At 38.2% G+C, this 13,452-nt stretch overlaps 1 protein-coding gene across 3 annotated transcripts in view; it reads left to right on the top strand.

The window, feature by feature from the left end:
- The window catches only part of Pms1 (PMS1 homolog 1, mismatch repair system component), a 100,043-nt gene that overhangs the window by 78,236 nt on the left and 8,355 nt on the right, over positions 1 to 13,452 (top strand). For all 3 annotated transcript variants that reach the window (XM_055617140.1, XM_055617142.1, XM_055617141.1), the window contains 3 exons: positions 664 to 807; positions 978 to 1,849; positions 10,579 to 11,061. In XM_055617140.1, coding sequence (XP_055473115.1) covers positions 664 to 807; positions 978 to 1,849; positions 10,579 to 11,061 — 1,499 coding nt within the window. The remainder of the gene's footprint in view (positions 1 to 663; positions 808 to 977; positions 1,850 to 10,578; positions 11,062 to 13,452) is intronic.

Genomic DNA, 13,452 nt, shown 5'->3' with positions numbered 1-13,452 from the left:
GGAGGCCAGTAGAAGGCATCATATCCCCTGGAACTGGAGTTTCATATGGTTCTGAACCTGTGTCTTCTGGAAAAGTAGCCAGTGCTCTTAACCTCTGAACCATCTCTCCAGCCCCAGAAATTAAAATTTTGATTAAAAAAATCTAAGAAATTTAAGAATTTGATAAGAAAGATAAAGTCCCTTTCATTATTAGTGTTTACTTTTGTTTCATTTACTTTTCAAAACTCAGTGGTGTATTATCATCCTATTTAGAGTGAAGAAAAAAAGTTAGATGGTTTTAAAAATATTTATTTAGTCATTCCTTTTGATTTTGCTACTAGTCCAGGGTAGCTTTGAATACTGGAATTGTAGGGGTACTACAACCCATATTAAATAACACCCTGAAAGAATGAACCAGAAAGTAGCAGGGGAGCTGATTTGTACATTAGGCTGTAAAGTTCCACCACAGACTTTTTAACTATGAAGGCAAGTGCACATGTTCTGAGACCTGTGCTCTGCTCAGAGTTGGGACCTCTAGGGGACTGTTTTTCTCCGGGAGACCCTGCTTTTCTAAGCCAGCGGTCCCAGCTTCTGAGTCTCTCCATTCAGTGAATGCTTTGGGTAGCACTTAAAGTGGGCAATAACAAGGTGTTTCTGTCTCTTACTCATTGCATATATTTCCAGCTAATCCGACGTTATTATAATTTGAAGTGCCTAAAGGAATCTACTCGCTTGTATCCCATTTTCTTTCTGAAAATTGATGTTCCTTCTGCTGAGGTGGATATAAATCTAACACCAGATAAAAGTCAAGTATTATTACAGAATAAGGTAACCTTTTTCAAATAAAGTTCTTTATGTATTTATGCTATTTGAAATCTTATGCAATCTTAACTGCTCCCTTATTAAAAAGACTTGCTTTTTTATATTTTTCTTATTATTTTAGAAATTGCCCTTTCTTCACAGTATCCCTCCTAATATTTGTTCATTTGTATTTTTAGGATTCTGTTTTAGTTGCTCTTGAAAATCTACTGATGACCCATTACGGACCACTACCCAGTACAGATTCTTACGAAAATAGCAAAGAAGATGTTTCCTCAGCCAACATGGTTGTTAGTGAAACAGCAGAAACAGATGTGCTTTTTAATAAAATGGAATCATCTGGAAATTGTTATCCAAATGCTGATACCTCGACTATGCACGTCCAGAATGATGAATCTAGAAAAAACACTCATCATTATTTAAATCAACAAATAAATATAGACAAGCACTGTGATGGTCATCTTAGTAGTGAACATTCTAGCATTAATAAAGACCCTATAAGTACATTTAAAAATATTCCCATGAATAATTTATCATCAGAGGATATGCAGAGTAAACACAGTAAGACTCATTTTGCAGGTTCTAGTGAGCATATCCAAGGGGAAAATGGTAGAAATGGTACAGAAGAAAATGGGGGGAATAGCGGAGAAACATTCCCTGCAGAATCTCTAGAAATTTGTGCAGACGACTGGAGCAAGGGAAATGTGTTTAATTCGATGGGAGAGAATATTGAACCTGTGAAAATTTTAATGCCACAAAAAAGCCTGACTTGTAAAGTGAGTAATAATAGTCACCCAAGCCTTCAACCAAAGAATCTCAGTGATGGTCTTTGTGGCAAAACACCAAATGTAATAGATAGTAGATCTGGGCAGCTTACAGCCTATGATTTAATTAGCAATCGAGCAGTCAAGAAGCCCATGTCAGCAAGTGACCTGTTTATCCAAGATCATCGTGCTCAGTTCCTCGCAGAAAATCCCAAGACTGGTTTGGAGGATGCCGTGGCACAAATTAAAGCTCTGTGGGAGACACTGGATGAAGAGGAAAAACAGAAGTAAGTGTCTAGAGTGTTATGTACCCCAGATGCTCATCTGCTTCTATTCTATATGACTCATGGATTAAAAGCTTTCTAAACTTCACATTCATGAAAAAAAAAAATGAAAACTGCTTCTTAGCATCACTAAATATATTTCTTTATCATTTTAAAATTAATTTTAATGTCTTTAAATTCATTTTAGAGAACTTCTTTGGAGCAGGATTTTTTTCAAGCTTTTGCATTAGAGAGGTTGAAACAATTGTGATTTTATAAATATTTTGACTCTTCCTTTTAAATTGGTCTCTAAAATGAGACAGGACTGTGCTGTAGTTGCAGAACCAAATTAGTGTATTACTGCCTATATTCAGGATAACTTGTGCCATCTAAATTTTATCTGTTGGCAAGTTATAAATTGTAGTGGGTATTTAGGGTATGTAAATAAATGATTTGATTTGATTAAAATATTTTTATCTTCGGGTCTAAGTCTATGTCCTAAAATGATATAATGAGTATTTCTAGTTGGCTTATACTTGTGAGAACTTTTTCCCTTTGGAGATGTGAACAAACATGTATCCCCTTCCATACAGGCACCAAAGACAAACAGAAGTACAAATCCACTGGAGTCCAACTTGGGGAGCCAGTACATTTATTGGGATTGAGCTTAATTACAGACGATAGAAGAGGGCTTCTTTACAGGAGGTCTGGTGACCCCATATCAGCTGCGCCTCACCAGCAGAGCTGTACAGAGGGAGGGCAGTTCACTTAACTTCACCCTCGGTACACCAAGCACCTCCTGAAATGATGATATCATATGCAGTTCAATCAGAGCTGAGGGAAGAAGAGCTGGAGCTTCAGTGAGGTCCCGTGGCCTCTCCACTCCTTCCTCCCGTGAGAGAGTGTCAAGAGTTAGCAGGTTCAGTCTGGAGGCCCACTTGCAAGCAGTCCTAGCTGCTTTGATGAAGATGGCCGCTGTCACGCTGTGTGGGTAGCACTCTACACAAAATTCTATGTCAGCAGTACAACAAAATGTTACATGAATGATTTGGCCCACCTGAAAATGGAGGATAAAATTAGACTTCCAGCCATTTATTATCATGTAATTATTTCAAAAATCTGTCAAATATCGGAGTAATAACCATCATCTGGTTTAAAATTCATTGATGTCTTCATTAGTGAATTTGGTCTTAGGAATAAATTATCAATTTAAAATAATAGTGATGACTATTGATACCAGTAGCCTTCATAAATTTCCTAAAATCTGAGCTCTGTTAGAAAAATGCTATTAAAAACAGCAAAGATACACTTGACAGCTTGTTTAAGGGAGGATGACAGTTGTATTTGTTCTTATCCAAATATATATTGTGCATTGCAGTGAGCCCATTACCCCATTTTTCCCATCATCTCATGGTCAGTTGTGTTTTGTATAGCTCCATGATCCATCCTTTCCCTCCTGATCCTGAGGCCATTCTGAGGAGTCAGAAATATGTATGTATGTATTCTTAAGTACAGATATACACTCATATTTTAGAAAAAATCTATTATATGATTGGCATAACTTTTAATTTTACGTGTATGGATGCTTTGCCTGCAGGTATATGCCTAGTGCCTGTGAAAGCCAAAAGAGGGCATCAGTCCTCTGGGACTGGAATTACAGACTTGTGAGCCCGTGTGTGCTTGCTGGGTGCTGGTGCACTCAACCACAGAGCCAGCTCCAGCCACTCATAACTTCTTTAAGGACTGAACTTAGTACATGAAATAGGGGTGTTCGGTGTGCTAATTTCATAAATGTCAGGTTTTTAAAATCTTTTTCCAAACTATTATACAAATAAAGCTCACACTATTACTGTGTCCCAAGTTTTACCTAAACAATACAATTATGTAGTTTAAAGATGAGTGAATTCTTTGAAACTTCACATGGTACCCATGGTGTGTATATTTCTGGTGTTCTAGTTGTCTGAGAACAGAAAGAAAAGGTACTTCCAGTTTCTGTGGACATGGACATGAGTTGGGGCAGCACAAACTGAGGAAGGAAATGATTCCTTCAGCCTTGCAGCAGCAGTTTCTACTTCAGTTGCCTTTTGAGGAGGGTTAGTTAGCATCCTCTTGCCTTGTGAATATTAGTATTATGTTAATAATTTTCATCTCAGTTGTTCTTTAGTAGTGTGTTGTGGTAGTAGGTCCATTTACAGCAGACCTTAGAAACTATACCTGGGACCTGCAGACATCATTCTTTGGGCTGTTGGTAAAAGTGTGCAGTTGTTGTACGTAGTAGTTGAGATAATGGCTGTTATAGCACAGGGCAATTTCTAGCATGTAGAGTGATTTTTGTGTTTTTAAATCTGTTTTTTTTTTATAAAGGGCAGTTCTTATTTACTCTAAGTCAGTTCAGTTGATGTGCATTCCAGAAACAGAAATGTGCTAAGAAAATACTGTTGTCTTGGAGTCACACACACAAATGCTTAAAAAAATAAAAAAAGAATGTTCTAAGTTTCAAGGCCAGGGGTCCTTGGAGGTAATACGCTGGATTGAAACCATGCCTGTTGATTCTTATCCACCTTTCTATGATCCTCAATTCTGCAAGGAATAGAAAGTGCTGCAAGAGCAGATCTGGGAATGCAGCTCAGTGGCAGAGCTGCCTTCCGCGAGTCTCAGTACCACAAGAGACCCACCTGGCTTTATCATGTAGGAATCAGAGCATTTATGAGGGTTTTTCCAATTAAAAAAAAGTATTTCGTACAATATAGTTTGATGATGGTTTCCCCTCTCTCAATTCCTCCCAGATGCTCCCAACCTCCCCACCCAACTTTACCCCCTCTTTTTATCTCACTCTTATTTAGTGTACTCTTGTGCTCTCTCATTCTCTCTAGCACTTGGTATGTTCTCTCACTCTTTAAAATACAAGGAATCAAGAAACAAATACATCACAAAAATACAAAACCAAATAATACACAAAAAGACTAACAAGATCAAAAGTGCCCAGTGTACAAAAATCCCATTGAGATCGTTTTGTGTTGAACATCTGCTGCTGGGCATGAGGCCTGCCCTGAGGTCTGCTTAAGTCAGAGATACCACTGGAAAAAAGTCTACTAGCAGATGTCATTTGGAGATAGCTTCTTGGGTAGGAATAGGCACCAATGTGCATGTCCCCCTCAGTGCTGGGACCTATCTTCAACCTACGCAGCCCTGTGCATGCTGCCACAGTCTCAGAATTCATATGCATCAGTCCTGTTGTGTCTGGAAGACACTGATACATCTCATAATGTATCATCTCTGGCTCTGACAGTCTTGAGGTCTCCTCATCTGCATGGACATCCCATCTAGAACTGAGTCCTCAGAAGTCTCACTCTCTGTACACTGTCCAGTGTGGGTCTCTGTTAGTTGCCATCTACAGCTTCTTCATTGAATTGATGCATTTAAGAGAAGGGAGATACGGAGAGTTATGAAAAGGCTTAGCAGTTGTCTCATATGTAGGGCAGAAAACTGCTTCCTTATATGAAACTAACCAGAAAGGTTTTAGGAAATTATCCCAGTAGTGCCAAGGAATACACAGGGGCAGAGAGTGAGAGTGTGAAGGAAGATGGGGAGGCTACGGGGCAAGGTTGAGGATGGTTCTCTGAGCCCAGGAGTACCCAGAATCTGCCTCTGCTGAGGAAGTAGGACAGACAGATATGGGGTAGGGAATACATAGGTCCTCTCTGATTTTTTTGTTCTTTTTGTTTTTCTTCTTTTTCCCTCTAGCGGATTAGAATCCAGGTGTGAGCTGTGAACCTCACCTGCCACTCGGGAGAGGGGCCTTTCAGTCAGTTGATATTAATTTGAGCTTTTGTGTATACTTTGCAATGAATATATGTATGTGTGTGTATATTTCTACTTAAATAACTAAGTGTTGTTGCAACTTGCATGTTACTGAAAATGATAAATAAACTTTCAAGTTAAATGTAGCCTCTAGTCTCAAAAACATTGTTTGAGCTGACCGCTTAGTCACATCAGTGTGAATACTTTCCATTCAAGTTGCTAAGTCCCTTAATGTCATTGAATACAGAGGTGGCATCTGTTCTCACTTAACATTTACCTAGCATTATTTTGGACATAACTTTTTATGTTTCCCAAAGAACTAATTAAATTGACTTCTTGAATAAATCAAAAGATTAGTACCATATGTGAAAATTTGCACGTTATAATTAATTACAAATGTTGACCTTTATCTCTTGAACTCATTTTCCACCCCATAGGAAAAATCTGGAGTTCTGATGTCTAAGAGCTAAAAATATACTTAATTTTAGTGTCTATGCAAGTAAATTATTAAAGATCATGTGTTTTATATAACTAGCCTGTATGGCCATGTTCTAGGTATTATGGAAGAAAACAACTTAAAAGTATGAATATGAAAGGCAAATGATAGCAATTGTTTATCTAGTTTACAATGAAGCAGACCTTTTTTGCAGTGTAGCATGCTTTACTCTAGAAGCATGTTCTGAGCAAGACTGCACATAAACTACTGTGCTCTCCTGTTTCTTTGCCTCATTTTAAAATATACATTCAGGTAACATACTATAGAATCTAAGCCAGCATCCTACAAGAACTGAAATAATCTTAGTTTTCTAAGCCCAAATTTAAAACTTAATTAAAAATGTATCAGTGTTATTTAAATACTAATTTTTAATCAATGTTTCACCCAAACTGTTGGATTTGTGTTTCTTTTTGTTTCTGTTTTGGTGGGCTAGAGATTGACCCAGAACCTTGTGTGAGCCTATCCCCAGCCCAGAACTTGGGGGTCTTGATAGAAACTTAGAGCAAACATCACCATTTACAGTGTACCAAGCAACTCACACCTCATAGTAGAGCTATGACGTTCATGTAAACTGCCCACATTACAAGTGAGTTACAGAACAGAATACTTTGCACTAAGTTTACCTGGTTTCTAAGCAGCAGAATGATGCCAAGGAGGTCCTGGGGCTCTCTGGGGTCTGATGGGCACTGCTTGCTGAGGTGAGCACAGCAGCACTTCCTGCTGTCCTGCAACAGAATCACTTGAAGCTCTTAGCAGCAGAGCCAGCCTCAGACAAGCCCCAAGCATGGAACTCAGGCACCTCAGTTTCTTACAATGTATTTGAATTGCCACTGCACCCACTGTCTGTAGCTCTAAAGGCTTCCTTTTACTCCTTTTGTTACTGAGAAAAAAGCAAAGCTCTCTAACTTTTTACCCACTGAAAAATTGAAATGCCCATTGTTATATATTATTGAAGTTGAATTACATAGGTTGGATATGTTTAATTTATTGGAATTTATGTTGTAACTGATAGCTTTAAGTGAGAATAGAAAAATTGATATTAACTCTATTGGATTAAATGGTATACTTTTTACTCCCTGTGCTATTTTAATGGCTTTATTGTGTGCTATTTTTATTTTTATTTTATTTTGAAATACAGTTGCTTTGTAAAACAATCTAGCCTTGAATTTGTGATTCTTCTTCCTCCGCCTGCCACGTTTGGCTGCCCACCCTTTCTTAAATCATCCTTTAAACTGGGTAAAGTTTACCTACAGTGGAATGCAAAGATCTTAGCAGTGTAGCATTTTTGGAAATACACCCAAATGAATAGTACCACAATGAAAATGTACATTTCTGTCTTCTCAAAAGGTTCCTCCTGCTACCTCCATGAGCAGACACTATTTTGATTTCTGTTTTGCCAATATTTTAACTTCAAATAAATAAAATTATATGGTATGACTGACTTCTCAACAATATTTTCATGACACATTTTTAAGTGGTAATTTTTAGTTTTATAAGAATAATAACGTTAATTCAATCTCTAATTCATGGATACTAAGGCTAGTGTAAATACTATTGTATTGGTTAATTTTCAGACATTTGAGTCTTTTTTAAAAATAAACTTGGTTTCCAGTTTAATATGGACAGAAAATATCTACATTAGCTTTCTTTCACCTTTTGCTGTATGTTGAGAATTTGGCTCATTGTATTTCCTGTCCTGGTGAATGATCATGTTTGCATATAAAGAATCAAAATTTCTGTGGATCATTTAAGTTGAAGTGGTGGGTACTGTTGCTGAGACCTGTTATTTTACTGACAACTTGTAATCTGCTTACACCACTGATCAAGAGAAGAAAGGCATTAGCATCTTCAGCTGTGCTTCTGACTTTATTTCTGCATTTAGGTTGTGAGATTTTGTTTCAGGTAATTGAAAACTGTGTTACTAGGTGCACACTCATTTGACCGTTAAGCTTTCTAATGTCCCCTTCATCTCTGATAATTTATCATTTTGATCTGCTTCATCTAATGTTGTCATTCTCTTGTTTTCTTACACTTTCTGTTTGTATGGTGTTTACATTTTTCCATTCTTTTGTACATCTGTATTATTAGAAAAATGCAACTTTTAGAAGCCCATAAAGTTGGGCATCCTGTCCTTTAGTCAGAAGAGTTGGTCTATGTAATATTATAATATACATTTATAAGGGCAGGATTGGATCTGCCCTTCGGTCTGCTGTCTATCCGTGTCTTCCCCTTTGAGTGTATTCAAGATTTAAGTGAATACATTTTAACATCTGATTTATAGTAATGTTTGCTTTGCTAAATACACCATGCATCCTTTTATTCTACTTTAGTTAAACTTAATACCACATAGTCTCAAATAAAACCTAAAAGCCCATGATATAATTGCTTCTGTGCTGATATGATTCTTAAAGAGTACAGACATGTTAGCAGAAAACTTATTTTATCTGAAGGTATTTGTTTATTTTTGCCATTTTTTTTATATTTTATTTTTATTTTATGTGCATTAGTGTGAAGGTGTCAGATCCCTTGGAATTGGGGTAACAGACAATTGTAAGCTGCCATATGGGTGCTGGGAATTGAACCTGGGTTCTTTGGAAGAGAATACAGTGCTCTTAACCACTGAGCCATCTCTTCAGCCCTCTATTTTTGCCTTTGAAGGGCATTTATAGTTGGTAGACTTGAGTCATGGGTTCTCTTGCCACTTAAAATGGTGCAAATTCAGCTGACACTGCATTGTCCTTTTGCTGGGTTCTCTTCCCATGACCAACTTGGGGAATTAACCTGCAGTTTTCACAGTTGGCTTCCTGTGTGTCTAGCAGGGTTTGTTTGCATTTATCTTGCCTAGACTTGCTTCTTGGATCCTTAAGGTGTTGTAATTCTACAGGTTGGTTCACCATTAAATGGAATTTCATTAATAAAAGGTGGGTTGAGATTTGATGTGTTGGGATGCTTGTGCACAAGCTCCTGGCTGCTTCAATATCTCCAGGTCCCTTTTCTGTCTTGTCATTTCTCTAGCTCTGCCCTCAGGTTCACTGTCCATTTTGTTGTTTGCATCTGTGGTCTGTAATTAAATCTACACAGTGAATATTCCATTCCAGATACTGTTTGTTAGTTCTAGACTTCCCCACATCTTTCTTTGTATACATATAAATTTCCCTTCGGTCTCTCGTATTTTCCTTTTTTCTTATTTCAGTTCCTCATATTTATATAAAACTTTTTTATTAATTATAAACCTGAGTCATTTTGAAGGGGGCTTTTCTGGGCCTCTTCCCCTGGGCCATGACTCCTATTTTTCTGTTTTGCTGCTTGAGCGGTGACTTTTAATTGTGCATGGACATTGAAGGTGAGATCTGTTCACTTCTGAGAAGTGCTGGTTTTTATTTTAAGATAGCTTTGAGCTTGTGGGGGTTGTTTTGCATTGAATCATGGGGAATCTCAGGGTGTAGGGTTTTTTCTCTTTCAGTTTTAATTGAAAGCCCAGGGTGCTTACCACGCCCCCTTGTAGCTCAGACCGCAAGCTCTGTTTCCGCTGCCCTGGAAGTAGCTGAAAACTCTGTTCAGCTCATTACCCTTTTAATGTTTTTTCGAGGGCTCCCACACATGGGGTTTTCTCTTCAAGTTGTTCTGGAAGCCAGGATCTGTGTTCTGATGACGAAGGCTAGTGTGTGCCATTTTGTACCTGAGTTCCTGTGGAACCCACCCTTTAAGGCTGGGTCAGAGCTCCATGAATGCAAATGCAAATCCTTTCTCATTTGCTTTTGAGTGCTTTTCAGGGACTGATTTCTTTTTTTTTTTAATTAAATTTTTTATTTTTTTATATTAATTACAGTTTATTCACTTTGTACCAGCTGTAGCCCCTTCCTCCCCTCTCAATCCTACCCTCCCTCTCTCATCTCCTCCTATACCCCTCTTGAAGTCCACAAATAGGGTTCTTCTCCCCTTCCATCTGACCCTAGCTTATCCGGTCTCATCCAAACTGGCTGCATTGTCCTCTGTGGCTTGGCAAGGTGCTTCCCCATCCAGGAGAGGTGGTCAAAGAGCTAGCCACCTAGTTCAGGTCAGAGACAGTCCCTATTCTCCTTACTAGGAACCCACTGGATAATGAGCTGCCATGGGCTACATCTGAGCAGGGGTTCTAGGTTATATCCATGAATGGTCCTTGGTTAGAGTATCAGTCTCAGAAAAGACCCCTGTGCCCAGATATTTGGGTTCTGTTGCTATGCTTGTGGAGCTCCTGTCCTCTCTAGGTCTTACTATCTCCCCCTTTCCTGAGATTCTCAGGAACCGATTTCTGTGCTTTGGAGTTTCACATAAGCACACTAATACACAGACCTTGATAAACACATTTTCTTTGTCAGTACCAAATGACAGCTGGTTGTTTTTAATAAAATTTACTTTAGGTGATTATTATGTTTTTATTATGAACTCATTAGTTTTGTTTTATCTCTGTTCTTAGATACGAAGAAAGAGCTAAAAAAGACTTGGAGCGATACAATAATCAAATGAAGAAAGCTACTGAACAGGAGACACAGGTATCGTTAAAAGATGGCAGAAAAAAGTTAAGGGCTGCCAGTGTGTTGGGCCTGACACAGAAGAACAAGGTGAAAGCCTCCTCTAATCAGCTGAAACTTGATGAGCTCCTTCAGTCCCGGAATGAAAAGAAGAGGAGTGAAAATATTAAAATAGCAGAGATCCCCTTTTCTATGGAAAACTTAAAAGTGAGTTTTAAGAAACAAAAGAAAATTGACTTAGAAGACAAGGATGAGATTTGCCTGGTTCACAGTCTCAAGTTTCCTGATGCATGGCTAGTCGCATCTAGAACTGACATCATGTTACTGAATCCGTACAGAGTAGAGGAAGCCCTGCTATTTAAAAGACTTCTGGAGAACCATAAACTCCCTGCAGAACCACTGGAAAAGCCAATTATGTTAACAGAGAGGTATGGTGATGGAAGAGACTTTTTAACTCTTACTTTTTTACTATTGAAAGTTCGGAATAGGTGATACTTATTTGAAGGAATAGTTTGAGAAAGTTTTTCTGAATTTTAATGGAGTTACTATTTGCTTATGAATAAGATTAGAAGATTCTAAGTGGCTCATACCTCCATTCAGTAAATGCCAGTCACATATCTCCTGTACCTGTAACTTCTCTGTGGTAACTGAAAGCGACAGTGCTGCTGCGGTTCTCCTGATAGTGCACTGCTCTGACATTGCCAGACAGACACCAGAGCAGAATTCCATAGCGAATGCCATAGCAGCCGTTACCAAGATTCTTTACCCACATACATACATGTTTCCTTTCATTCATTAAAGTGTGTAAGAATAATTCTTACTCTTAGTCCTTTCATATACTCACAAAATAGTTACTTTCCTCGCTAATCACAAATGTCGTTTTCATACCTTACTTAATAATATTAAGTAATTGTTAATATTATTATAATAATTAATTATAATTATTATAATTAATTATTGAATTGTTCCTCGTTTCAAAGGCCCTTTTTTCATTGTTTTTTGTTTTTGTTTTTTTAGTTTTACAATGTTGAATTTAACTTTTATCTGTAAGTTCTACATATTATGTTTGGTTGTATCTTTTTATTGTGTGGTTGATCTACTTTGTAGCAGTCAGTCAGTGAACTATTCTTTTTTCTCTTTACTTCCTGATTGGCAGTAAGGTTTTTGGTTTGGGATTGGGTGTTTGTTTCTTTTCTTAAGATTTATTTTATTTTTATTCTGTGTGTATGTATGTGTAATGTATATGTGTATATAGCGTTTAATGTTTGTGTGGTCACATATGATTGGGTATCCTCAGATAAAGAGAACATCAAATCCCTGAAGCAGCATTTACAGGCCATTGTGAGCAACTGGCTGTGGGTGCTGGGAACTGAACTCAGGTCTTTTCTGGAAGAGCCGCCAGTGTCCGTAATGACCGAGCCATCTCTCAAGTTCCTGATAGTGCTGCTAAGCACTTTCCTCCGCTGCCTTCAACTGTAAGTGAGCTTCAGGAAGACAGAAGAGATTTAGGTTTTCTTCTGTATGTAGGGCTTTCTCCATTAGGAAGGCCTGTGTGCTTCAAACCTGAGGATAGTTCACTAGCTTTGGACAAAGGGATATTCCCTCTCAAAGCTCCCCAACTACCTCTCTAACTAATAGCTTTTTCTGCTAATACTTGTTGCCTGAACTATCATATTTTTCATTGTCACTGGAGTATTTCTTTTTTATACCTTATATGAGAAACTTGCTTTATATACAAATGAGTAATAACCAACCTATAAACATGTCTTTTTTTAATGCTTACTTTTGTTTGTTTGGTTTTGTTGTTGTTGTTGTTTTGAGACAAGGTTTTTGTGTGTAGTCTTGGCTGTCCTGGAATTCACTCTGTAGACCAGGCTGGCCTCAAACTCATCTACCTACCTCTGCCCCCTGAGTGCTGGGATTAAAGGCGTGTGTCACTACCTTCCAGCTTAATGCTTACTTTTTCATCTGACACAGATTGATGTATTATGACAAAGTAGCTAAAACCCTGCCGTTTAGAAACTTGTATGGGTACATCACTAGATAACTTTCAAAATTATCTGGAATAAAGAAATCAGTGTCAGTGTGTGGGTATGCTTAGGATATTGCCATCTAGTGGAAAACAGTAGGGCACAAACACAGGAGAACACCTGCTTAGTCTACCTTTTCAAAAGGCAGCAATGACCACACGATGAAAGTCCAGGGTAGTCCATAGTGTTTCTAGAGACTGACTTGGGAATCTTATCAAAGGAGAATTGGATGCAGTAGTTCAGAACTTGACAGCAGTTCTTTCCTGTGTTTCTTCATGAACAGCCAGGACACATTCAGTTTTGTAACTTGACTTCTTTTCTAAATGGTATTTATAGATTGTCACTTACTTTTCAAAAAATCATTTTGTGCCTGTCCAAAATACAGCTTCTTAAACATGTTTTTCAGTGTGATTGTCTGTTGTTTAAAGAGATGGACTAAAAGCTGTTATTTCATGTCCATGCCATCAGGAAGGCAAACTTTTCCTGAGCATCAGCACTGTGTTGGCTATTCACACAGCATCAGGGAAAGCTTTCCCTCCTGTAGACTCCTTTTGTATACTTTGTAAACTGTGTAAACCCTCAAGGTAGGAAAGTGTCCAGGTATAGGTCTCAGGAGCTTCAGAAGTCAAGCCCTGCCCCTTTGACTTCCCAAAGGGCCCTAATGGTCATTTTCTAATGGCTGTAATTGTCATGCCCAGCCCCAAGGCAGGAGATGCCCAGAACCCACCCTATAAGAAAGGTTCCACCAATTCCTGAATAGGAAAACCCACTAATTCTTGAGCTCCCCCA

This window comes from Psammomys obesus, unplaced genomic scaffold (assembly GCF_907164565.1).
Source record: "Psammomys obesus unplaced genomic scaffold, mPsaObe1.curated_primary_1811, whole genome shotgun sequence".
In the NCBI taxonomy this organism is placed as follows: domain Eukaryota; kingdom Metazoa; phylum Chordata; class Mammalia; order Rodentia; family Muridae; genus Psammomys; species Psammomys obesus.
This window is presented reverse-complemented; position numbering and strand designations above follow the sequence as displayed.